General features: G+C 58.1%; 2 protein-coding genes across 3 annotated transcripts in view; one reads left to right on the forward strand and one right to left on the reverse strand.

Moving 5' to 3' along the window:
- The window catches only part of NDUFS8 (NADH:ubiquinone oxidoreductase core subunit S8), a 77,146-nt gene that overhangs the window by 48,896 nt on the left and 12,376 nt on the right, over nt 1–15,874 (reverse strand). The gene's annotated exons all lie outside the window — the stretch shown is intronic.
- On the forward strand, nt 5,392–12,042 carry ALDH3B2 (aldehyde dehydrogenase 3 family member B2). Of its 2 annotated transcripts, XM_059709865.1 has the most exons (10): nt 5,392–5,508; nt 7,529–7,691; nt 8,099–8,209; nt 8,378–8,498; nt 8,680–8,765; nt 8,882–8,963; nt 9,698–10,084; nt 10,679–10,845; nt 11,031–11,130; nt 11,377–12,042. In XM_059709865.1, the coding sequence occupies exons 1-10, from the start codon at nt 5,450–5,452 to the stop codon at nt 11,559–11,561; spliced, it is 1,461 nt and encodes a 486-aa protein (XP_059565848.1). In that variant the 5' UTR covers nt 5,392–5,449; the 3' UTR covers nt 11,562–12,042. The 2 variants fall into 2 exon arrangements, with proteins under 2 accessions (XP_059565848.1, XP_059565849.1); XM_059709866.1 differs by lacking the exons at nt 5,392–5,508; nt 7,529–7,691; nt 8,378–8,498 and having other exon boundaries at nt 8,190–8,209.

Raw genomic sequence — 15,874 nt, forward strand, 5'->3', positions numbered from 1 at the left:
AAATCCAGAACGCTGACACCATCAAATGCTGGTGGGATTGTGGAGCCACCGGAACTCTCATTCATTGGTGGCGGGGTTGCGGGGGGGGGGGTGTTTGGGGGAAGAAAGAAGAGGGAGTTTTCATCTCACTGTTTAAACAGAGAAGCCAGCAGTCTTGGGGCCCGTCGAGATAAAATTCCAGATGCTTCTCATAAATTCTGGGAAAGCCATAACAAAGTAAAAGGGAAACCTTGAGGGTTACTCTGAGCCAAGATATTTGGCAAAGGAATTTAAAAAAAATTTTAAACCTATGGACAGAAGGGTATAAAACCCTTAGAATCCCCGCCGCCCTGGCTTCTCGGGCTAGCTGAGAAGCCCATCTGTGCTCCTAGCCGGATGTAATCTAACAGATTCGTTTGCCTTGCTTCTTCACTAAATGGTCTTGCTGTGCTTCTTTAAGAAATTGGCTTCACTACAACGTAATTGTCTGGAGTCACTCATTTGAATTCCTTCCTATGAGACGGACAAGGGAAAGAGAAAGAGGGGAGAACCAAGATGGCGGCATAGGTTAACGCCGGAGTTTGCTGCTTTGAACAACTACTTCAAAAGTGAAACCAAAAAACGGAAGGGACATCACCCAGAACCACAGGAACGCTGGCTGAGTGGAAGTCCTACAACTAGGAGGAAAGAGAAACGCATACGGACACTCAGAGGAGGCGCAGTGCTGAAGTCAAATTCTGAGGTGCGGAGTGCGCGGAGCGGGCTGGCGGCGGAGGGCACGGTTGTTGTTTTCAATCGGGAGGGAGTCGCAGACTCTGAGCACCAGATCCGGGCGAGTCTTTAGGGACCCAGACTCAAACGGGAGAAGCGGACTGTCTGGCTTCGGTCAGAGCGAGTGCAGCTTTCTCTCTGAGCTTTGCAGCGGGTGCTGGGACTCAGAGAGGCAGAGCCCCTTGGGACAGGACTGAGAGCCGCCATAACTGCTCTCTCCGGCCCACCCTGTTGATCCTGTGCGACCCACCCCGCCCAAGCCCTGCACAGAGGCATTGCCGGATAGCCTCAGGCAAAGGCTAGATTAGCACCTCCCTAGAGGACAGAAGTTCTCTCACTGCTGACACAGCTGATTCTCATAGCCACTTGGCCTGGAGGTCAAACCCTCCCTGGAATTAGCTACAACAATCAAGATTTATCTATAAGACTGCGAACAAAGACCACTAGGGGGTGCACCAAGGAAGCATAACAAAATGCGGAGACAAAGAAACAGGACAAAATTGTCAATGGAAGAAATAGAGTTCAGAACCACACTTTTAAGGTCTCTCAAGAACTGTTTAGAAGCTGCCGATAAACTTAATGAGATCTACACGAAAACTAATAAGACCCTCGATCTTATATTGGGGAACCAACTAGAAATTAAGCACACACGGACTGAAATAACGAATATTATACAGACGCCCGACAGCAGACCAGAGGAGCACAAGAATCAAGTCAATGATTTGAAATGCGAGGAAGCAAAAAACATCCAACCGGAAAAGCAAAATGAAAAAAGAATCCAAAAATGCGAGGATAGTGTAAGGAGCCTCTGGGACAGCTTCAAGCGTACCAACATCAGAATTATAGGGGTGCCAGAAGATGAGAGAGAGCAAGATATTGAAAACCTATTTGAAGAAATAATGACAGAAAACTTCCCCCACCTGGTGAAAGAAATGGACTTACAGGTCCAAGAAGCGCGGAGAACCCCAAACAAAAGGAATCCAAAGAGGACCACACCAAGACACATCATAATTAAAATGCCAAGAGCAAAAGATAAAGAGAGAATCTTAAAAACAGCAAGAGAAAGAAAGTCAGTTACCTACAAGGGAATACCCATACGACTGTCAGCTGATTTCTCAACAGAAACTTTGCAGGCCAGAAGGGAGTGGCAAGAAATATTCAAAGTGATGAATAGCAAGAACCTACAACCAAGATTACTTTATCCAGCAAAGCTATCATTCAGAATTGAAGGTCAGATAAAGAGCTTCACAGATAAGGAAAAGCTAAAGGAGTTCATCACCACCAAACCAGGATTATATGAAATGCTGAAAGGTATCCTTTAAGAAGAGGAAGAGGAAGAAAAAGGTAAAGATACAAATTATGAACAACAAATATGCATCTATCAACAAGTGAATCTAAGAATCAAGTGAATAAATAATCTGATGAACAGAATGAACTGTTGATTATAATAGAATCAGGGACATAGAAAGGGAATGGACTGACTATTCTTGGGGGGGAAAGGGGTGTGGGAGATGTGGGAAGAGACTGGACAAAAATCGTGCACCTATGGATGAGGACAGTGGGTGGGGAGTGAGGGCGGAGGGTGGGGCGGGAACTGGGAGGAGGGGAGTTATGGGGTGGGGGGGAAGGAACAAATGTAATAATCTGAACAATAAAGATTTAATTAAAAAAAAAAAAGAAAGAAAGAGAAAGAGAGACTGACAAGAACCACCCTCTCCCTTCAACTCAGAGGGTGTCTGATAACACCTTTGCTGGTATGTGGGGTGCCTATAACAGGTGCAGTTTTATTTAGTCAGCCTCTTTGGACACAACATCCAGGCCACATACAGCATACCTGGGACAGGTGAAGGTACACATAACATATCACCTGACTGTTTCACTCTCCCATGCACACCCAAGGGAAACATGGAGAGACCAGCACCCAATGTTACTTGCAGCAGTGTTTGTAATCACGCAAAGGTAGCACTTCCTAATGTCCACCAGCAGGAGTAGATCAGTCCACTGGAGTGTTTATTGGACACTAGAGGCCCAGTGCACAAAATTCGTGCACTGGGCGGGGGTAGGGGGACGCGGTCCCTCAGCCCAGCCTGAGCCCTCTCACAGTCTGGGAGCCTTTGGGGGATGTTCTACTACTGGCTTAGGCCCACTCCCTTCAGGGCCTAAGCCAGCAGTTGGACATCCTTAGTGCTGCTGTGGAGGCAGGAGAGGCTCCCGCCACCATCGCTGTGCTTGCCAGCCGTAAACCCAGCTCAGGGCTTCTGGCTGAGCAGCGCTCCCCCTGTGGGAGTGCACTGACCACCAGGGGGCAGCTCCTGCATTGAGCATCTGCCCCCTGGTGGTCAGTGCCCATCATAGCAACTGGTCATTCTGCTGTTTGGTCGACTTGCATATTAGCCTTTTATTTTATAGGATGAGTAAGTGTGGTCCAGGGCAGGAAAACCTCAGAAATAAGAATTGCAGAAAGATATGTAGACTCTAACACACATGGCCCCAAATTTTAAAATATGAAAAGCAGTCGTGGATAGTGTTCAGTGATGGTAGGCTTGAAACTTTCTTGGGGATTTCCGAGATGTGATCCCAAACCCACCCCTTACGCAGAGGACCAGTAGAGATCGAAGAAAGAGGCGGGTCACTCCAGATGGGTAGGTGGCAGTATAATGAACCAGAAACTTTCTTACCAGGCTTGTCTTGGTCCCCACACCCAAGAAACTCTCCATCCCTAACCCCCAAATCTTAAACGTTGCATAGAGGCCTTACCTGGTCCAATCCCATGTGCCACTCAGACAGTCTCAAGACCATGTTACAATCTTCAGGCCACGTTGGGCTAATTTCTCTAAAATAATGTTCCTCTCCTGTGTTTGTTGGACTTGCCTATGGCTTTTGCTATAGCTCGCTGTTCCAAATTAACCCGTTTTTACTGCTAAAATAACTGTTACTTTTAAGGTCAGCATGCCCCAGAACCTCGGGAAGGAGCACAGCCCTGCGGGCACTTTGATCATATTTTTAAAATACATTTTGATTGATTTCAGAGAGAGGAAGGGAGAGGGAGAGAAACATCAACGATGAGAGAGAATCATTGATCGGTTGCCTCCTGCACGCCCCACAGTGGAGATCAAGCCTGCAGCCTGGGCATGTGCCCTGATGGGGAGTTGAACCACAGTCTCCTGGTTCATAGGTCGATGCTCCACCACAGAGCCACACTGGCTGGGCGAGCATGTTTTCATTTGCTTGTGGGCTCTTCAGGCTTCTTGTTCAGTTTTGTTTTAACAGCTTTATTGAGATACATTTGAAGTGCATAATCCAATGAGAGGGGGTGCAGGGCCTCCTGAGTCACGCCACCCACGCCCCTGCCCTGACTGCCCTCCCTGGTGTGGCACTGACTCCTCCGGGGTTGGTGGGGGACTGCGGCTCCCACGGGGCTGGCTCCAGTCACAGCCAAGGATGACCTCAGATGGGTGAGCACACACGGGTTCTCACATACTCTGTCTGGAATGGCTGATTTGCTTTCTAGACATAGTAAGCGCTTGAGAAATACTTGCAGAAATACGAGCCAGCAATTGTGGGGTCTGACTTTGTACCTGGAGCTGTGCTTCTTCCCAGGAACCATGGCAATTAGGCACTATTGTTACCTCAGAGAGAATCAGAGAGGTTAGGCAACTTGCCCAGGGTCACACAGTAAATCTATATATAATAAAGGCTAAGTGACCGTCTGACCATCCGACCAGTAGCTATGATGTGCACTGACCACCAGGGGGCAAATGCTCAATGCAGGAGCTGCGGAGCTGCGGTGACTTGGCAGGGGCGGTTCTCGGGCGACGCACCCCAGACCCAGAGAGGAGGGAGCCCGATTCTGGGGTGCATCACCTGAGAACTGCCCTCAGGGATGTTGGAGAGCTGGTTTTAGCCCAATCCCTGCAGGCCAGGCCGAGGGACCCACCTGCCGGAGGGACCCCGCTCACTCCGCAGATGCCCTTTGAACTGCTACGCTACCCCTGGTGCCGCCGGCTGGGGAGGGGCCGCGGGAGGTTGACTCCAGGGCATGTCCGGCCCGTCTCGCCCAGTCCTGCCCCACTGGCCACCTTCTAATTAATTTCCTTTCAATGTGCATGAACCCGTGCGCCGGAGCTCTAGTAGGAGAATAAAGGGACAAAGGAAGGACACAGCACTCTGGAGCCACAGCTGCCCTGGCCGGGTCAGGCTGTCTGTGGAGAGTGCAGATGAAGGAGCCCGTGGTGTCGGGTGGGGGTGGCGGCCATGAGGACTTGGTGCAGGCACCTGGGTGGGCTATAGAGCTCTGCTGGCTGAGGGCTTCCTGGAGGAGGCACCATTTCCTGCCATGGTCCTGCTGACATTTTCATCCTGTAATTGCCACTTCCTCCCAGATCTTTCTATTTGTCAGGTAATTTCCTGACAGCCTGCAATCGCCAGACCTGTTCCAGAGCCAGCGAGGGGAGGTGGGGCGTGGGGGGGAAGGGGAGAGGGTGCAGCCACCTTGGGAGAAGTGTAGGTGTGTGAACAGGGCGGCAGCTGGACTAGCCCAGTGGGTCTGTCAGTTTGCCCAGGTGCCGCTCCACTTCCAGGCGTAGGCGAAGCGGGCGGAGGGAGTCTTGTGTGGCCAGCGCCTGTTAGGAGGATTAGCAGCTGGCAGAGGCAGGCGTGAGGCCTGGGCAGGGGCAGGGGAGGCTCATCTGGAAGCAGAATGTCGGGCACTGAGGGCAAAGGCGTGGTAAAGGATTCAAGAGCACAGCCAACACTGGGGTATGTGGGGCCGTGGGGCAAGGGGCAGCGGCAGAGGGGCCGGAGGGTGAAAGGCACTGGGGGGTGGGGGTATGAGATGTGGGGCCACAGGGCAGCGCCCATGGGCCAGGGCCTGGCTCCACGAAGGGGGTGGGGGCTGTCCTGCCCGGGTTGTGCCGCATGTCCTCAGGTCACACTGTCTGAGTCTCACTGTCCCCCATGGAGACACCTGGGAGCAGCCTCAGAGGGACCCATGGTCCTGGCCCAGGTCTGGCCCCAGGGTGGGGGAGGAGGCAGGGGCTAGTAGGGCCAAGCAGGTGTCCCCAGGGCTGTGCCTGGTTAGGGGGGGGTGTGGAGGAATGGGGAGCTTCTTGGGAGGAGAGGCCAGAACTGAGCCTGGTTTTAGGTTCTAAAGGTGAGACTGTTTGTTTCTGGTTTGGGAGGTGTTGCATTCTCGCTGGAAGCCATCTGGAAGCTGCCCAAAGATGCTGAGCTAAAATGCTGTGGGGTGGCGGTGGGGGGGGGGGGGGTGGCTGGCCTCGCCATATCCCAGCTGTTGGGAGGGCAACTAGGAGCCTGGGTTTCTCATCCTTACAATGCATGAAGACTTGGAGGCCAGGTCAGATGATGCACGCCACACGCTCAGCTCCGGACGCCAGCTCTGCCCCCCTCCCGGGGCTGCGGTACGTCCGTCGCCCACAGAATAGATTCCGACTCCCTAGTGAATCTAGCTGCATCTTGCTCTCAAGATCTGCCCTCCCAGGGCCTTTGCACAGGCGGGGCCCTCTGTTCGGAGCACCGGCTTCCCCACTGCAGTCAGAGCCTCTGGCCGGCCTCCCACTGAGCCTGCACACCCTGCTCACGTCTGTAAGGCTGCCGTATTCCCTGTCAGCGTTGTTCCATGTCTAGACTGGGTTTCTCCCAAGCGCTGGCCCAGTCTGCTGTGGCAACCTCTGTGGCGCAAGTCCACCAGGATCAGCCGCCCTCAGCGCGCCGGGTCCCCGCTCCCTGCAGCAGGAGGCGAGGAGGGAGGCACCGAGGATGAGAAGCAGGAGCCAGCTGTCCAGCTCCAGGCCCCGTGGGGACGCTGGGGACCTCAGCCCCCAGCCATGGGTCTGCTTCCTCGTTCTATTGGGCAATGGTGGGTCTGGGCCTTTGGATTGGGCCATGGACAAGCTGAGCCTGAAGCTGTCCCCAGGCATTCCCGGTGTGCACGGTGCAGACACGGACGAGGACGGTTGAGGAAGGCAGGGAACCCCTGTCCTGCCTGCCTTACCTGGGAAATGATAGCTGAGCTGGGGTTGGGGTCCCCAGACTCCGTCTGCCTGCTTCTCCCACGCCTGGAATTGGAGCGGCACCTGGGATGGACGTCACACAGAGAGGCAGAGACACACACAGAGAGGCAGAGACACACACAGAGAGGCAGAGACACACACAGAGAGGCAGAGACACACAGAGAGGCAGAGACACACACAGAGAGGCAGAGACACACACAGAGAGGCAGAGACACACAGAGAGGCAGAGACACACACAGAGAGGCAGAGACACACAGAGAGGCAGAGACACACACAGAGAGGCAGAGACACACAGAGAGGCAGAGACACACAGAGAGGCAGAGACACACAGAGAGGCAGAGACACACAGAGAGGCAGAGACACACAGAGAGGCAGAGACACACACAGAGGCAGAGACACACAGAGAGGCAGAGACACACAGAGACAGACACTGAGTTTCCCCATCTGCCACTTCAAAAGCTCTCTCTGTGGCTTCGGAGGCAGAGCTCTCAGAGGGCCTGGGTTAGGCCCCGAGGGAGCACCGACCAAAGAGCCCTGCTCCCGGGTTTTGCTTGTGGTCTGGTGCCCTGGGTGGAGGGGAGGCATGAAGATACGTGTGTTGGTGGGGTGCAGGGCCAGCCCTGGACCTCTGGGGTCCCACGTGAGTCCCAGTAAGGGTGTCTGTGAGCCCATGTGGGGCAGGCAGAGGCAGGATCAGTGCCTGAGAAGGTGGGGGGCCCCGGCCCACACTGCCCTCACCCCGGCAGGAGGGACCCCTTCGAGGACACGCTGCAGCGGCTGCGGGAGGCCTTCAGCTCGGGGCGGACGCGGCCGGCGGAGTTCCGGGCTGCGCAGCTCAAGGGCCTGGGCCGCTTCCTGCAGGACAACAAGCAGCTGCTGCAGGAGGCGCTGGCGCAGGACCTGCGCAAGGTGAGGGGTGGCGGGAGGCAGGCCGGGGAGGGGAAGCTGGCTGTGTCCCAGTTCAGCCCTGTTCGTTTCACAGACCTTCCCGGGCACGCAGTGCACACGGGCACTGTCAGCATTAACTCCTCACACCTGCCAGGCAGGTGCGATCATTGTTCCGTTACCGATGGGGACACTGAGGCAGTGGGGGTTACATTACGTGCCCAAGCCCCCACCCCCACCCCCGCCCGCAGCTGGGAAGTGGCAGAGCTGGAATTGGAGCCCAGGCCACCAGCCCAGGGTCGTGCAGTGCCCGGCTGTGCTGTCCCCAGAGCCTGTCTCCATGTCCCTGGTGGGGACCTCGGGGGACCCCTCACACTAGATCCCTTCCCGGGCCTACCCCGGGCCTGACCCTTGTGTTTCACCCGCCGCAGTCAGACTTCCAGGCGGACGTGTCCGAGATCATCCTGTGCCAGAAGGAGGTGGACCTGGCGCTCTGGAACCTGCACGCCTGGATGAAGGACCAGCCAGTGGCCAAGAACCTGGTGAGCTACTGGCTGGGCCCCTCGCACCCCTGAGCCAGGGTGCGTCCCTGACTCTCAGGACCTCTGTGTCCTCATGGGGACGCCACTGCACAGGCACCTCAAGGGCCCTGGAAGTAGGGGACTTAGGGGTGTCCTTGGCTGGGCCTCACCATCCATCTTGCACCCCAGTTAACGCAGCTGAGCTCCGCCTTCATCCGGAAGGAGCCCTTCGGCCTGGTGCTCATCCTCAGCCCCTGGAACTACCCCGTGAACCTGAGCCTGCTGCCCCTGGTGGGCGCCCTCGCGGCGGGTGAGGAGAGGGTCCGAGCCCTCCTGGCCCACCTTCCCTTCCCACAGGGGAGCCCCAGAATTCCATTACGTTGTGCCCTAGCCTCGCACACCCTCCCTGCACCTCTGCTTTCCGATGACAGCCCCGGGGTGGGGGTGGGGACACCGGCGTCCCCCTGTGTCTCCCCCATCTGCCCCTGCAGGGAACTGCGTGGTGCTGAAGCCATCAGAAATCAGCCAGGGCACAGAGAAGGTCCTGGCCGAGGTGCTGCCCCGGTACCTGGACCAGGTGAGCGTGGCCCTACCCCCTCAGCCCCGTGTCCCGCATCCCTGCCCCCGCCTGCCTGGGAGGTCCGGCCGTCCCGGGGCCCACAGAGTCCCCTGAGCTGCGGTCCCTCCTTGCAGAGCTGCTTTGCCGTGATGCTGGGGGGGCCTGAGGAGACCGGGCAGCTTCTGAAACACAAGTTTGACTACATCTTATTTACGGGTGAGGAGCCGGGAACCAATTCCAGCATGTCACAATTTCAAGAGTTTCATCAAAAGGTTGATGAGACTTGGGGACTCAGCAGGGTTGAGTCACACATGTAGTCAGCTGCATCTGGGAATGGCTAAAGGCATTTCCCCAAACCTGAATAGGAAACATTAAACTGATTGTGGCTGCCAGACAGCTAAGAGGCATCGTAATCTACCTGTTATTGCCTCCTACTGGCCAAACACCTGAACAGCCATAGGCTATTCCCCAAACTGACAATGCTTCTGTACCCTTTGAACCTTACCCTTTGAAGTGTATTATCTCCACCTTGCCTTAGGACAAATTGTGTTAATAAAAGCAAGGCTCCTAGGCAAGGAGGGAGTCTTCAGTTCCTTTAGCTGAAGGTCCTCTGACCCCCAATGCCTTTCAAAATTATATCTGGTCTCTGGACTTTTTATTAGTCCCCGGTTTCCTATGTCATCTACGCACAGCCCCTTCTCCAGATTCTTGATGCTGGGACAAGAACCCCAGCAGTGAGGATGGCCCCAGCCAGTGTCCTGGGTCAGGTTGAAAAGGCCATGGGGTAGGTGGCTGTGGCCCCCAGTGGGGAGTGTCCCAGATGGTAACCAGCCAGGCCTCTGGGTCTTGGGGGGCGGGATCCCGGGGAGCTTGGCCAGGCAGATCCTAGGTGGTGTCTGAACCATCTGGCCAAGGCCAGTTGAGGATGAAGGCCCATCCCATGTCCCCAGGGAGCCCTCGAGTGGGCAAGATTGTCATGGCCGCAGCCGCCAAGCACCTGACGCCCGTCACACTGGAGCTGGGGGGCAAGAACCCCTGCTACGTGGACGACAACTGCGACGCCCAGACCGTGGCCAACCGAGTGGCCTTGTTTCGCTACTTCAACGCTGGCCAGACCTGCGTGGCCCCCGACTACGTCCTGTGCAGCCCCGAAATGCAGGAGCGGCTGGTGCCCGCCCTGCAGAGCGCCATCACCGGCTTCTATGGCGAGGACCCCAGGGCCTCCCCAGACCTGGGCCGCATCATCAGTGAGAAGCATTTCCAGCGGCTCCGGGGCCTGCTGGGCTGTGGCCGCGTGGCCATCGGGGGCCAGAGTGAGGAGAGCGACCGCTACATCGGTGAGTCCCGCTCTCCCGGCCCCGGGCCCCCGGCTAAGGCCCTCCCTCGCTGGAGGCCACAGCTGGTCCAGTCTGGGCCCCGAGGTTCCCAGGGCCCCACTGATGGAGCCCAGCCGGGTCCACGGCTCTGCTGCCACGATTCCCAGACACTAACGCCACAGGTCGCCAGGTCCGAGCCTGTGACCCCTGACCCTGCTTCTCGGAGCTGGGCCCAGTGTCCAGGCTCCGAACACGCAGATCCCAGCTTCGGCCCCAGCATCTGCTGCTCCACAGCCGTGACCCCGGGTCCTGTGGGCCCTCGACTCCCGGCCTGTGCACCCGCTGGGCTGTCCTTACAAAGCAGCCCCGGCCTCTGGGCCCCGACTCGGTGACGCTGCTGCCCCCACAGGCTGGGACCTGGGACCTTGGGCTCCAGGGGTCTGAGATCCGGTCACCCTGAGACGGTCAGACCAAGGCTGGGGCCCGGGGCTCCCGGCCACTTCTCAGGGCCGTGGGGAGACTCTTCCCTAGAACATCCCCGAGCCTGGAGCCCGGTCCCTGGGCCCTGCCCGAGGCCCCACGCCCGGGGCTGAGCCGTCCCCTGTGCCCGGGCAGCCCCCACGGTGCTGGTGGACGTGCAGGAGACGGAGCGGGTGATGCAGGAGGAGATCTTCGGGCCCATCCTGCCCATCGTGACCGTGAGGAGCCTGGACGAGGCCATCGACTTCATCAACCGCCGGGAGAAGCCCCTGGCCCTGTACACCTTCTCCAACAGCAGCCAGGTGGGCCCGGGCAGGGTTGGGGCAACAGAGGAGCTGAAGGGGTGCAGACAGCCCGGGAAGTGCTTGAGAGGCGATGCTGCTCAGTAGAGGATGGAGCCGGGGCGCGCCTCTGCTCCCCGTGGAACGGCTGGGCCGAGCCCCCTTTCCTGACGATGAGCCCACCACTCTGCCCCCACCGCCCCCAGGTGGTGAGCCAGGTGCTGGCGCGGACCAGCAGTGGCAATTTCGGAGGCAACGAGGGCTTCATGTACCAGACTCTGTGGTCCATGCCGATGGGGGGAGTTGGTGAGCCCCGCCCTCCTCCACCTCCAGCCCCCACCCCCGGGAAGCCTGTGTGGGTACTCCAGACCCAGAAAAGCCCAGTTTTGCCTTCATTCACTGTTAATGTTGATCTAAGCCCTGGGCCTCCCACGGCCTCAGTTTCCCTATCTGCAAAATGGCTCTTAGAATGGCCAGGCTTTCCCTGAGCTCGCTACCAGGGGTGGGCAGTGGGCTGCCCAGACTCAGACCCTCACGTGCGTGCCCATGCAGGCCACAGCGGGATGGGAAGATACCACGGCAAGTTCTCCTTCGACACCTTCTCCAACCACCGCGCCTGCCTGCTCTCCCACTCGGGCCTGGAGAAGCTGAATGAACTCCACTACCCGCCCTATACCGCCATGAAGAAGAAGCTGATTAGCTGGGCCTTGGGCTCCCAGAGCTGCACCCTCCTGTGAGCGCTCTGCCCATCTCCAGCGCCCCACCCCCACCCCCTCTCCCTCCAACTGCTGCCCACGTGCTCGGTCCCCAGAAGGCAGCGTCCCCTCCAAGAGTGCAAAGGTCCTGCTCCCAGGGTTTTGTCTGAACAGTCTCCTGCTGGACAGACCTCTGGGCTGCTGGGCCCCCTCTCTCGGGGCCCAAATCCCCTGGGCATCCTCCTGACAGAGTCATTGGCCCTCTGCTTGGATATGTCTGGTGACAGAAACTTCACCCCCACAAGGTTGGGCAGTTCAGGTGGTTAGAAAGCACTCCCTTGCCCTGGCCGGTGTGGCTCAGTTGGTTGAACATCATCCTATGCACTGAAAGGTTGTGGGTTCGAGTCCCTGTCAGGGCACATGCTCAGGTTGTGGACTGGATCCCCCAGCAGGGGGCATGCAGGAGGCAGCCAGTCAATGTTTCTCTCCCATCAATGTCTCTCTCTCTCCCTTCTTCTCTCTCTAAAATCAATAAAAACATATTTTTTAAAAAAGGAACGCACTCTCTTATATTAGGATCTATAATTAGGCTCCCAAAATACAGAGCTATTACTATTTTAAAAATATGTTTTTGTTGATTTTGAGAGAGAGAGAGAGGAAGAACGGAGAGGGATAGAGAGATAGAAACATCGTCAATCGGCTGCCTTCGGCACGCCCCCTCCTGGGGATGGAGCCTGCGACCCCAGCATGTGCTCTGACCGGGAATCGAACCAGTGACCTCTTGGTTCATGAGTCGACACTCCAGCACACCCCCGGGGCAAACACAGAACTATTTCTAACAGCTCCCCTCACCCCTAAGGTTTGGGGAGCCGACCTGAAGTGATCAGATCTGGCCAATTCCCTGAAGTAGGTAATCGACAAGAACCCTGATGCGGTGAGTAGAACCAATAGGAAGGAGTGCCGTGTGGATTACTGATGTCTGCGGTGAGCACCGGAAGGGGCTGTGCACAGGGTGGCCACAGCTGTCCTCCCTGCTCCTAGACGCCAGACGAAGGTCAGAGCAGGCAGAGTCTGCCACATGGGGAAACAGAGGTCTAGAGACAGGACAGGGCTGAACTGAGTTCATACAGTAAACAGGGCAGAGCTGGGAGATGGTGGGCTTTACGGAGAAGTGTGGGCTGGGGCTCAGTGAACAGCATATCTGGTCCATTGTGACCAGCCTCTTGCCCTCTCCCCAGTCCTCCACCTGGAAGTCCACTCCCAACACCTCCAGGCCGGCTTTGGTGGGCTCCTCACCCCTCAGAGCCTGGGCTAGTGGCCTGAGACTGAGAGAATAAGGGGAAGGATGATCTTCCTGCTCCCCTGGGAATTGTTGGGGATGATCGTCTCCAAAAGGGAACAGGTGGACGCAAAGGAGGTGCTGAACAGGGGCTTGTTGATGAGTGTAGGAAAGCATGGACAAGGAAGAGAAAAGACGAATGGATGGAAGGATGGGTGGGTGGGTGGGTGGATGGATGAGACAATAGGTGTGGAGAAGGGTAAGTGAGGGGATGAATGAGATGATGGATATAGTTGGTTGGGTGGATGGATAAACTGATGGATGAGTAGGTGGCCCAGATAGAAGCTGAGTGACCATTGGCCTGGGTCTAAGAGATCCCATTCTCCCGCCTCTGCCTTGGCAAGTTGCTTCCTCAAATGACCATTGGACTGAAAAGAGAGAGCAAGGGAGGTTGAGAATAACTGGAGGGTGTCCAGGCCACAGTCTGGGCAGTGAGCCCAGTGAGCAAAGACCAGAAGATACTGCTCCGTGAACACTGGACATTTCGCTGCCCTCACCACAGCTCGGCGTGTCCCCTTTGCCCTCTCGGCCGCTGGTTGCTGTGGTTCAGATGGGGGCAAAGCCTCAAGGCAAACGTGGCTCTGGGGGGGGGCACTGGAGGTGGGGTGGGGAGGGCAGTCCCCGCATGCCCCACTCCGGCGGCCCCTGGCTGGTAGAGCAGTCACATGGCTGCATCCTGGCTGCCAGGCAGGCTGCGAGCAGGTGCAGCCTCCTGCCCTGAGGAGGCTGTTCTAGAGCCACAGATGTGACAGGTAAGTGTCCCCTCCTCGCACCATCCTTCCCGTCCCAGCCCTTTCCTTTCTCTGTCACCGCTGACCAGGCTCGGTCCTGGCGACGGCGTCGTCAGACACAGAACGAAGACCGTTCCCGGTGTTTCTGACCCAGCGCACAGGGGCTCCGAGAGCCGTAGGGCCCTTCAGGCTTTAGCTCAGCTGCTCTCCCCTCCCAGCCCTCCCTCCCTCCCTCCCTCCCTCCCACCTCTTCCCCACCCCTGACTCCCAGAGGGATCCGGCTCAAATTCCAGATGGGGGGCCCCTGGCCCGGCTCACACAGCACCCTCCGCCCCGCTGCCGCTTTCCCTGCGCCAGCGCCACCACCTAGACAGCCTGGGTGCTTCCCTCTCGGCCCCCTGGCACCCGTGCCTTTGGGCACGTCCCTTCCCTTCTCCGAGCCTCTGTTTTCTCAGCTTGTAGAATGGGCTCCCACCTACCCCTTAGAGTTGGTGTGAGGGTTAAATGAGGCCATGTGGGTCGGGGGCCCAGGGGTCCCCACTCTGGGATGCAGCGGAGCCCAGACGGTGAGGGAGCCAGCGTCGGGCACAGCAGCCCTGGCTGCAGAGGCCCCCGACCACACCCCTCCTGGGCTTCCCAGGGCCCTGTCACGGCCTAGCCCCGAGGTCTGTGAGAGCGGCCTCTCCCTGTCCAGCGGTCTTGGGGTCCTGCTGCCCGAGGCTGGGGTCCGTCTCAGGGTCCCTTAGAGCTCAGGGGTCAGCTTCAGCCATAGGTGCTGGTTCCACTGTGGTGACTGACCATAGTCCAGATGGGCCTTTGAGAGAAGCTACAATACGGGGTGAGTCTTCCTCCCACCCCCACCGGGACACCAGGCCGGCGGGAAGGAGTGGGCCGGCTGGGCCTGGTGGGGGTTGGGAGGAAGGACCAGGCTGTGATGAGGGCGCTGTGAAAACACAGCGGGAGGGCGGTGAGCAAAGGCCGAAGGGGGACGAGCCTGCTCAGGAGGTGGACGGTCAGGCAGGGGCTCCGGAGGAGTGGCTCCCAGGTCACGTGGCTCTCCTGGGTCAAGCCTGACAATTTTGTGGGTTGGCTCAGGTTTTGACTGCTCGCTGGGCCTCAGTTTCTCCAGCTGCAGAGAAGTAGGTGGGCCCGTGGAGGATGCCCCTGCCCTCGGTCATGCCAGGGTCCGCTGTGCCTGTTTCCAAGCTTGGGCTGCCCCTCCTCTCCCTCACTCCTCTCAGCTGCTCAGCCCAGAGAGGGTGCTGACTCTCCCCAAGTCACACAGCCTGTCAGGATGGGCGGCAGAGCCTCAGGGCCGAGCACAGCTTAGACACTGGGTGACCCATCTGGACAGTTCACTGCCCAGCGCTGCCTCCTCAGTGACCTTTGGACCATCCTTGAAACCGTGTGACAGCCCCGGGCAGCCTGGGGGCGGGGGGCGGAATTGTGGTTGGGGGCCCTCTGCAGCCAGGACCTCTGCACCCAACACTGACTCCCTTACAGAGAGTCTGGGCTCCCCTGCATCCCAGAGTAGGGACCCCTGGGCCCCAGGCACATGCGATCTCATTTAACCTCACACCAACTCTAAGCCTGGGGAGGGACAGGCCTGGAGGTGGGGCTCCGACTGGACACCCCCAGGTTCCAGCTCCAGCTCCAGCTCTGGTGCCCTGGTGCCCTTGGGCATTCTGTCTGAGCCCCAGGTTCCACATCTGGGAAATGGGTGGGCGTGTCACGTCCAAAACAAAGCAGGCGGGATCATGAGCCACGCCTGTCTCTCTGGGGGCTGCAAGGGCAGAGCATGTTGCTGAGGGGGTGAAGGGGAGAGGACACTTCTCACCTGGGTGGCCGCCAGGTACATGCCTCAATGAGCAACGTGTGGGTCCTTGTGGTGGTGGCCCAGGCTGCCAGCGGCTCGAGCCAGGGCTGCCTTCCGCCCTGGGCTGGGCACCTGTGAAGTAACAGGCCTGCTTGGCAGCCCTCAGGCCTCCTTGGGATTCATGTTCATCCCAGGTCTCGTGTCCTTGCTGGTGGTTTTCCAAGGCCACATGCAGCTGCCCACCAGGAGCCTGCCTGGCACTGGCCCGGCTGCAGGACCTGAACTCAGTGGACTGGACTGCGGCAGCGGTGGGCGGCAGTGGGGGTAGAGCTGGGTGGGGAGACCCCAGCGCTCCTGCCCTCTGGCTGGACCTCAGTCAGCACCACCCTCCCCGGCTCTCTGACAACTTGTCACCAACACTTCTTGCCCGGGGATCTCCGGGCCCATACATACCCGCTGCTCTGCATGG

This window comes from Myotis daubentonii, chromosome 9 (genome assembly GCF_963259705.1).
Source record: "Myotis daubentonii chromosome 9, mMyoDau2.1, whole genome shotgun sequence".
NCBI lineage: Eukaryota > Metazoa > Chordata > Mammalia > Chiroptera > Vespertilionidae > Myotis > Myotis daubentonii.